This window comes from Alnus glutinosa, chromosome 5, assembly GCF_958979055.1.
Source record: "Alnus glutinosa chromosome 5, dhAlnGlut1.1, whole genome shotgun sequence".
Taxonomy (NCBI): Eukaryota; Viridiplantae; Streptophyta; class Magnoliopsida; order Fagales; family Betulaceae; genus Alnus; species Alnus glutinosa.
In genome coordinates, this window is record NC_084890.1 from 33,286,690 (window position 1) to 33,297,115 (window position 10,426).

A 10,426-nucleotide genomic window follows, 5' to 3' on the forward strand; every position below is an offset into this window, starting at 1 on the left:
GTTACGCAACCGGTGGTCCTTCGAGAACATCTCAAACCCAACCTCCGGCAACCCCAACACCTTCCTCCATCAAGATCTCCGGCAAAGAAATCTCATCGGAAGCTCTGTGAGTTCCTGCCCGAACTGAAGTGAGTTTGGGTTGAAGGGAAGACCTGGAAAAGAGCTTAAAACCTTGACCCAAAGACTTGCAAACCGATTGAAGGTGAATAATGGGCTTCTTGCTGATAGTCTTAGGCCTGAAACCATTGGGCTTAGAATCCAACGATTCCAACCCAACTGACCGACCCAGATATCCTCTGATCCGATCCATCACTAAACGAGAAAACCCTAGAAACAACTTCAACCAATAAATGAGGGAACTACCCTTCGTCTCTTTCGTCTTCTTCGTTGTGACACTGGATAGAACCGCCAACGACCCAGAGATATCAAGCTCGTAGCAGTTCACCACCGTTTGCACCTCCTCACCGCTATTCGCCAACACCGATGGAAGCAGATCGAGAGGAGTCATAGACACCGGCTTCAACCCCATCGTCTTCTCATCAACTCTGTCCGCCGAGCATAGCACTACTGCGTAGGAGCGACCGGATAAAAGACCCCCCCCCCCTTTTTGTTTCCCCTTCGAAAAAGGCACCTCAAAAACTAGTGGCCACTCCTTAGCTTCAAGGAAAGCCAGCATCTACAGTAACTCACCCAGAACCTGAGACCAACCCCAACCTTCACAGCCTTTCAGGAGCCAAATAGCCCCTTTTCGACCACCCTCAGCATAGGCTACCACCTCTAGGCAGCGGCCGGCTTTGTTACCACCCCCTCAAACCATCAAGGCTTTCACATCCTCCCAAAAAAACTTGAAAAAGTCCTTCACTGGGGCTTTCAATGCCTCCTCAACGTTGGCCATCGACCAAGTTGATCCATGGAGACCCAAAAAAATGAACCCACAAAACCCCTTCCTCCTCTCCTCTCTCTTTCCTCTCTCACTCTCTCTCTCCCTCCCTCCGCTAGCGGTGGCGCGTGTAGGCACGACCCTCTAACTTTCAGCTTCAAATCGCCATATTCTTTCTTCCTTTTTTTCTTCATATAGCTAGGCTTGTTTTTCCCCAATTATTTTCTAGGTTCGTCCTCCGTGATGCAATTTTTCGGAGCTTGACACTTGAGGCCAGTCATGGAGCTCAAATTTGTTGTGAAAGCTAAAGATTTTTTTTTTCCCGGCGAAGTTTGGTTTATAAAAGCTTAGTTTGGAGGAAAAAATGAAGCCTTTCTTAGGGGTGGTGGTTTTGGGCACACTGTGTTCTGCTTGGTTAGTGGGCACGATGAAGGGAGGCGCTGAAGTCGCTGGGGGTTGAGGACTTTGTTTAGTCTTTTTGGGAGGATTTGATGGTGCTGATTGTTCGGAAAGGTGGAAATCAAGCAGGTAGGTTTCTGGAGGTGGTGGCTTTTGTAGTTAATGGCCAAAAAGGGTTTATTTGGCTCCCTGGGGGTCGAGAAGGGCGGGGATGGAGGCGAGTTGCAGGTGAGCTTAGCAAGATGGTGGCGTTTCTAGAATCAACGCATGGGACCATGGTGGTTGTAAAGGGTTCTTCGGAAGGGAAGGAGTTGCAGAATTCCTCCGGTGGGCATTCTTTTGGAGTTAGCCTCGAGAAGGGTGGGGGTGATTTCGTCTTTAGTCTTACGTGGAGGTGGTACGTGAGGCGGTTGGTTCTTCTGTTAAGATCTCGACTATGCCGGTGCAGATGGTGGAGATGCGCTAGTTGGATCTGCTGCCGATGTCGTTTAGAGACAGAGGATATGAGAGTGTCGGTAAACTGCTTTGATTTGGAGAAGTCACTGGGGTTAATGGAGAAGAAACAGAAGATTCGAAGTCATGGAGGCAGCAAGGTTAGGAAGATGAAGCTGGAGTATCCTAGATTTTGGAAGAATCTTCTCGGGCTTCACAGGTCAGACTTGGACTAGGTTTCAACGGCTGTGGCCCAATTCTTTGGGCTGGGTTTGAAACCCAAACTCTGTCTAAGTGTCAAGAATGCTCGGGTTGGGTTTAAGCCCATCCTGAAGAAGGCTAGAGGGTTTGTCACAGCAGGGTGTGAGCTCACTTCTGTAGTGTCGAAGTCCGGTTTGGGTCAGGGTTCGGTTTCAAATCCGGGTACAGGTCCAGATGCGGTTTCGGACCCGGGTTCATATCCAGGCACCGATTTCTTCTTATTCATTTTCTAGTTACTTCTATGGCATCCTCGACGGCAGATCAGGAGAAGATTCTCGCTAATCAAATAGTGATTAACCCCCAGGTACACAGTCATGTGGATTTGGGGCGTGGACCAGCAATGTCTAAGCCTTTGAACTTCTACTTCCGCAAGTCCAAGGTTAAGAGAGGTCTGAAGGTGGTTCTCAATGCCGCCACTGAAGAGTGGTTGTCAAATACTCTTGGCCTTACGGGTATGCCCCCTCCCATAGCTCAGGAGGCTGTGACGTTGGAAAACATTGATGCTGAGTGGTGGAAGATGAAGGAAGCAGGGCTGGTTCTAGGTGCTAGTTCTGCTTGGAGTTCTGCTGGTTCAGGGTTTTCTCTTCCTCGACCTTCGCCTGAGGTGGGGTTCACCGGAAGGTAGGATTCCTCCAAAATTATCCTTGGAAGACTCCACGCCTAAGATTCTGATTCAATATAAGCGCAAATGCAAGGACATGAGGAAGCTGAAGACTGAAGTTGGTTGTGGGCCAAGAAGAGCACGATGATGTGGGCTTTCTCAAGCGGGGGTTTCTCAAGTCAAGCTCGTCCTCTCCTTTTCTGGAAGATCGTGGTGATTTTGCGTCGTCCCACTTCTCCAGCTCGTTGCTTGATGCTCCATTGGTGGTTGAGTTTGTGGGTAGTGTCCAGCATTTCTCTCCTTTGAAGTGGTCTTTGTTATATTCTACAGTGGGGCTCAGGTCCAAGGAGTAAGAGGATAACACTGTGGCTTTTCTCTCTACCCTTGATGAGGAGCATATTCAGGAGGATAAGCCTGTGGGTTGAGAGCTTTAAGGGCTTGGGGGTTTGGGTTGTTTTGTGGGATGTTGTTTGGGGCGGGTCGGTGTTGAGGTGTTTGTTTCTCGTATACTTCGTGTGTACTAGGAGCGTCTTACGCTGTTATTTATAAAATTTGCACTTATCCAAAAAAATATATATATATATTAAGGAGACACTGGTGTGGTACTTGATTAAAGTTGTTACCAAACTGTTATACACATTGAGTATGCTACATATTGACGAAGTAGAACATATCTTAATGTTTAATTGGGAAAAGTTCAAATTCCTAATTGAACACAGAAACAAATACATATGGACTGTGAAATTAGTCCTGCCACTTCTAACAATTTAAATGTTAGTGATTGAGAAAAACAATGAAATTGTTCCAAAAAAGCCACTAATAAAGCTCTAGATAAACCATACAATACTAAACAAGGGGTATGGCAAAGAAACAAACTTACTGATTCGCTCCACCTGTCATAGTATAGGACATGCAAATTTCTGATGGAGACTTGGATGCTTTCAAGAATCTAGGGGGAAGAAGAAGATCAGTAGTGCTTGTGGAATATTGATAACTCCCAGAAAAGTATCAATAGTATCTTTAAAGGACATACATAGATATCACATAGAACTCAAGGAAACATGAAGTGATAAACAAACTATTCATATGCCCAAAAAATTTAACATCAGTTTCTGAACGCATAAACATGAACTGACAAAAGGATAGCCCAAGCAGCAAAAGCAACAGCAACAGCAGATCAGACCAAAGTAATGTCACCTTTGCAGTGATGTATGAAATAAATGATTGCCCAGCCTGGTTATCTGCAGAAAAATGAATCAATGTATAAGAACCGAATGTCCAAACTACATTGAGAAACCATTTCAGCACAACAGCTCACATTATCTTGTCTTCCCCTATAATATCACGGAGCACCAGTAAGACTGAGCTAAGTTAGAGTGAAATTTTCATTTAAAAGAATTTCAGAAAACCTTGAAAGGCCATATTTGAATTGCAAGTCATTTTGTAAACAGTCAACCACAAAGTCCACGAAAAACAGCAGGCCACACCTACAGTTACTAAGAAAACATCCTATGGCTCAAAGTGAATCCCACTTGAAAGGAAGCCCCACCCCCCGCCCCCCCAAACCAGGCATTGTGCTGCATCTATAGAATGGTTAGATAATTTACCATTCTGAAGCCTAAAAGTATTCACATAAGTATTGTCTTTGGAAGCCTAAAAGTAAGGGAATCAACCCTAGACCATGCAAGAAACCTTCTTTGTTTCAAGAATAAGTCCTTAATATTTAAATTTCTTTTATAGGTCCTAAACCCTAAATAAAACTTTATCTAATCAAAGGATTTGTGTAGGTACACCAGGATAGTGGTTTCAGAAGATGTTTCATTGAGATTAAGTGAAAGGCTTTCTTGCCCAGAGTGGAGTCAAGTACTAAGTGAGGGAGGAGCATGCATCCCTGGAAGGTAAGCTGTATGCAGTATCAATAAAAATCTAAACAATAGTCCTATAATGTTTTTTTTTATATATAAGTAATTGACAATATCATTAAAAGCGTAAAGCACCCCTAAGTACACAGAGAGTATACAAAAGGAAACACCCAACTATAGTCCTAGAATGTTAAAAGATGCATATTCAGACCCCCTGCATAATGGATATAAGAATGGAGTTCTAACTAGCAAAAATAAATAAAATAAATAACAGAATAGGTAACATGATAATGAAGATTTGAGAAGATTGTTTTGGAGAATGGATTGCATTGACGGCAGATGAGAGTAGATTTTTAAGGTCTTGAGTAGCCACACCATTGGCTTGGCTACATAGTTGAATATTTTAACCAACTTTACTTATGTGATAATCAAATATGAAATTTATATGTGGCTAATAAATTGTATAATCCATGCATCCAATTGCATCAGTTATGTACAAAAGAAAACATTGAATGCAGTCTTGTATCCATAAGAACCAAAACACACTTGAAATTGCAAGTTAAATAGCTCACCACCAACGCGTCTTGATAATTTGGCCAGCTCTGCTGCAGCAAGTTTAGCCTTTTTTCCAGCAAATTCTCTTTTTTCAAGTGAATCCAAACTCCACTACCACAATCAAAAAGTGACTTGCTATAATATTTTTTTTAATTTTAATTACATTATTTTGCAACTTAAAAGCTTGTGAGAAACATAATTGAATGCAGAACCAATGCATCTTTTTTTTTTTATTACCAAATAGAGTTTTTTTTACCCAAAAATACATTTGAAAATACCTCACGGTCATCCCGCTGGGATGCACAAACAAATACATCCTCTAAACTAATAATGATGGGGTCCCAACCAAGCTTTTTCCATGGAATTTTAATGCTTAGCCGCCCAAGCCGACCTAGCAAAGAAATCTATGGTTAGACATAGTTCGCAGGATTTAATACAAATTACAAGCGGGTTGACTAAGGAAAATAATAAAAAAAATGATCAGTTGGGCTCAAAATTATGGGCTCGTTTGCTAATGCTTTTTACTTTTTGGTTGTGATGTGCATGAAGGTAGAAGTAGTTTTGACCTATTAAAAAAAAGTATTTTGTGTGTTGAGTTTTTTGTTGATAGTTTTGCTTTTTTGCTAAAAAAAAAAAATCCTAAAAAGCATTAGAAAACGAGCCCATGTATTTGAGATTGAGGTGACAAAGATGCAGATGACAATTAACTGAAATTCCAAAGAAATGAAGATCTGTTTTGAGGTTAAATTAAGGTTTTCAAATGTCAAATGCATTTCAGTCCAATATCCTGAACATGTTATCTGCCACTGAAAAACAGTCTCTAATTAGTTCAAGTAGATTTTATACTTGCAACCAAGTCATGTCTCTAAAAATTTCCCACCTCAATCTTGCTCCTCCAAGCATGACTTCATATATGTGATTTTCCCTTCTGTTTTTTGTTTTTCCCCCTTTTGTTTTCAGCACAAACAACAATCTTAAACCACTGAAATCTCCTCAGTCAAGTAGATACTATTCCCCAAACTTTGTTTTTTCTCTTTGTCCTACCGCTAACTTTGATCTAAAACCAACAAAATCTTCTCAGGCTAGTAGATTTATTCACCCAAGAGTCAAATACATTCATCTTCAGTTCATAATTTTCACATTCAACTTACATTAAGTCATCCGTCCTGATCTTTTCAGAAGGGGGGGAGGGGGGGAAGGCAAAATTGCAACTAAATCAACCCTTCAATAATTATCAAGCCCTAAACCCTAGTAGATCAGTGTTTACTTTTAAAAACGTGCACTTCGTCTAAGTACAATTCTGAGTACAAGCCAAAATCCTTCTTGGCATGGTTCAGAACCAAGAAGCATTAGGAACAACAGATAATCAAGAAAAAAATTTGGATGGCACTCAAAGTTAAAAACATGATTCTTAAATAGCTTCCAAAGTGCTAACATATCATTATCAAGAAAACTGTCAAAGAATAAAGTGCAAGATTCCAGCACTGCTGTCTAAAACACAAAATTACCAAAGTAAAAATAACAAGACCCCATCCATGAAGCATACTTAAGTGTCCAGTGCAAAACAAGTTTTTTTTTTATGTAAAAAGTAAAGAGAAAAAGACAATGTACTTTATGTTTCAATTTAAAAAGATTACATTGTAATAGTGCCATAGTGGTAGTAAGAGGAGGTCACAATACCTTGCTTCAGCGCAAATGGCAACTGGAGATAATCGAAGGCTTCAAGAATAAGCTCTACATTCTCCAAGAAGACTTCCTCTACACAAGAACATGAAAACTTACTTTTAATATTAATGGATAAAAACTCAATAACAATATTCATAAAAAAAAATACAAATAAAAACTCAATAAAAAAAAAAATGTTTCTGTCGACAAGATATTACAATAAAAAATAAATAAATAAATAAAAAAGCATGATCCAAAGAACAGATTTAAATTGGAATATCCAAATGGTGTTTTCATCTTTCCACAGTTCCTCCATATACTTAGTAGTTGTAAAATAATTGAGTCAACCTGATTTTAGTTAAGTCATGAATCCAATTTAATTGTTAGTAAAATATTTCATGTTAATAAAATGCTAGTCTTAAAATGGGTGCCTGATTTGCTTGCCCACATTTTTTCCAATAGAATCTCAGCAGGAAACTGCTTGGAGAATCAACCAATTGCCTAATTAAATCCAAGACTTCAAACCTCAATATAAGCTCTAATGGATGTCAAGATTCCTTTAGTGAACCTGAAAAATTCTAGGATAAAGAATTTAATGCAGACCTAAACCCTAAACCCTAAACACTAAACTATTGGGCTGCTGCCACAAATTGTAGTTTTTCCAATTTTCACGCTTGTTTAGATCTCTTTTCTAGTACTTGCTAGACTTCTCTCTTGTATACTTTTTGTGTGCTTGGGTTACACCTTTGCGCTTTTTAATGAAATTGCGATTACTTATCAAAAAAATGAATTATATTTTGCTTTGCCCTTCACCTCTTTATTTAAAATTGATTGAACTTAACTAAGTTGTGACTAGCATATTATTCACGTTGAATTCTAGCAATCTTGACTGTGTTTGAATTCGAGCTAAACTCACACCAAATTTTCCTACAATTCCTCCCAAAACACAAAAGCCATTAAAAAAAAAAAAACGACAGCCTAAACTACTCTTCTAACAAATGAGTCCCAGACAAACAATCCAAGAATCCAACACATAGAACAATCCCTGATTTTAGTCATTTCCTTGAAAACCCTAATTTTGCTTAATGCAATCAAATTCTGATTTCCAACCTCTTAAAATCATTGCTATTGAGGCTTTGCTTCATGGACACCAAAAACCATATACCGCTTGTGGAGTATAAGTTGATCGATATAGTAGTAAATGAAGAAACGAGAAAGAAATAAAACATTACCGTTCCACAGGGTGATTTTAAGCTGTTCTTTCTGGATATCTTTTACGTATCGGCCGAGATATCCCAACAGCAGTTGCCGAACAAGTCCCTCAAGCATTGCCTCCTCTGGTTTCTTTTTATCTTTCTATTTCTCTTTCTCTTTCTCACACCACAAAAGCAGAATCAAGTAATAATAATAATAACATAAACAGAACAGATTTTGAAATTAACAACCCCTGAGAAAGAAGTCTTGCAAAGGTAGAGTGAAATTTTCGAGAGTGGTTTACCCTAAACCCAGTCTTGCAAAGGCTGGGTTGATTTCCGTTGTGGGTGGGTGTTTGTGATTGCTGTCACAGGGGGTAACGCTGTGCGCCGGACTGCAACATCACGATCAATTTTCTGGGGCGAAAAGAATTTAATCGGGACACAAAAATTTGAATTACAATTGTCTGATGAAAAAATCGAGCATGAGTCCAACCGAAAAAAGCGAGCGCAAGTCCCAACCGGAAGAAATTGTGACCATACGACTTTACGATACATTTTCTTGAGTCAAACGGAATTTAATCGGGACAACCCCGACGTTTCTAATTTTTTAAGAGCAAGAGAAATGAGTTTGAAACCTTTCTAGTACACAAAAATTCAAATTACTATCGACTGATACAAAAAGCGAATGTGAGTCCCAACAAAAAGAAACCGTGACCATACGACTTTATGATCAATTTTCTTGGGTCAAACGGAATTTAATCGGGACAATCCCGGTGTTTCTAATATTCTAAGAGTGAGAGAGATGAGTTTGAAACCTTTCCGAGACATAAAAATTTGAATTACTATTGTCCGATGCAAAAAGCGAGCGTGAGTCCCAATTGGAAAAAATCATGGCCACACAACTTTAAGATCAATTTTCTTGTGTCAAACAGAATTTAATCGAGACAACCCCGAAATTTTAATATTTTAAGAGCAAGAGAAATAAGTTTGAAACCTTTCCGGGACAAAAAAAATCGAATTACTATCGTCCTATGCAAAAAGCGAGCGTGAGTCCCAACTGGAAGGAATCGTGATGATACGACTTTATGATCAATTTTCTTGGGTCAAACGGAATTTAATCAAGACAACCCCAGTGTTTCTAATATTCTAAGAAAGAAATAGATGAGTTTGAAAGCTTTCCGGGACACGAAAATTTGAATTACGATCGTCTGATGCAAAAGGCGAGCTTAAGTCCCAACAGGAAGAAATCGTGACCATACGACTTTATGATCAATTTTCTTGGGTCAAACGGAATTTAATTAAGACAACCCCGGTGTTTCTAATATTCTAAGAACGAGAGAGATAAGTTTGAAAGCTTTCCGGGACACGAAAAATTTGAATTACTATCGTCTGATGCAAAAAGTGAGCATAAGTCCCAACTAGAAGAAACCGTGACCATACGACATTATCATCAACTTTCTTGGGCAAACCGAATGTAATCGGGACAACCCCGGTGTTTCTAATATTCTAAGAATGAGAGAGATGAGTTTAAAACCTTTCCGGGACACGAAAATTCGAATTACTATTGTCCGATGCAAAAAGCGTGCGTGAGTCCCAACTGGAAGACACCGTAACCATACGACTTTATGATCAATTTTTTTTGGGCCAAACAAAATTTAATCGGGACAACCCCAGCATTACTAATATTCTAAGAGCGAGAGAAATGAGTTTAAAAACTTTCTGGGACACAAAAATTCGAATTACTATCATCCGATGCAAAAAGCGAGTGCTAGTCCCAACTGGAAGAAACCGTGACCAAACGACTTTATGATCAATTTTCTCGGGTCAAACGGAATTTAATCGGGACAACCCTTGGTGTTTCTAATATTCTAAGAGCGAAAGAGATGAGTTTGAAAGCTTTCCGGGACACGAAAATTCGAATTACTATCGTCCAATGCAAAAAGCTAGCGTTGAGTCCCAACTGGAAGAAACCGTGACCATACGAATTTGTCATCAATTTTCTCAGGTCAAACGGAATTTAATCGGGACAACCCCGGCGTTTCTAATATTTTAAAAGCGTGAGAAATAAGTTTAAAAGCTTTCCAGGACATAAAAATTCGAATTAGTATCATCCGATGAAAAAAGCGAGCGTGAGTCCCAACTGGAAGAAACCGTGACCATACGACTTTATGATCAATTTTCTTGTGTCAAAAAGAATTTAATCTGGACAACCCGGGCATTTCTAATACTTTAATAGCATAAGAAATGAGTATGAAAGCTTTTCGGGACACAAAAATTTGAATTACTATCGTCAGATACAAAAGTGAGTGTGAGCCCAACTGGAAGGAACCGTGACCATACGACTTTATGATTAATTTTCTTGTGTAAAAAAGAATTTAATCAGGACAAACTCGGCATTTCTAAAGTTTTAATAGCGTGAGAAATGAGTGTGAAAGCTTTTCGGAACACAAAAATTTGAATTACTATCGTCTGATAAAAAAAGCGAGTGTAAGTTCTAACTGAAAGAAACCGTGACCATACGACTTTATGATAAATTTTCTTGGGTCAAACGGAATTTAATCGGGACAACCACGGT

The 10,426-nt window shown here is 39.4% G+C and overlaps 1 protein-coding gene across 3 annotated transcripts in view; it reads right to left on the reverse strand.

Annotated features, from left to right (window-relative positions):
* LOC133867717 (uncharacterized) overlaps positions 1-8,429 on the reverse strand; it is a 116,047-nt gene extending 107,618 nt beyond the window's left edge. For 2 of the 3 annotated variants that reach the window (XM_062304485.1, XM_062304483.1), the window contains exons 1-6: positions 7,888-8,429; positions 6,671-6,748; positions 5,269-5,381; positions 5,008-5,101; positions 3,771-3,814; positions 3,454-3,522 (exon numbers count right to left, since the gene is read on the reverse strand). In XM_062304485.1, coding sequence (XP_062160469.1) covers positions 3,454-3,522; positions 3,771-3,814; positions 5,008-5,101; positions 5,269-5,381; positions 6,671-6,748; positions 7,888-7,984 — 495 coding nt within the window. In that variant the 5' untranslated portion in view covers positions 7,985-8,429. The remainder of the gene's footprint in view (positions 1-3,453; positions 3,523-3,770; positions 3,815-5,007; positions 5,102-5,268; positions 5,382-6,670; positions 6,749-7,887) is intronic. The other variant, XM_062304484.1, reaches the window with a different exon arrangement.
* Between the last annotated feature and the right edge of the window lie 1,997 nt (positions 8,430-10,426).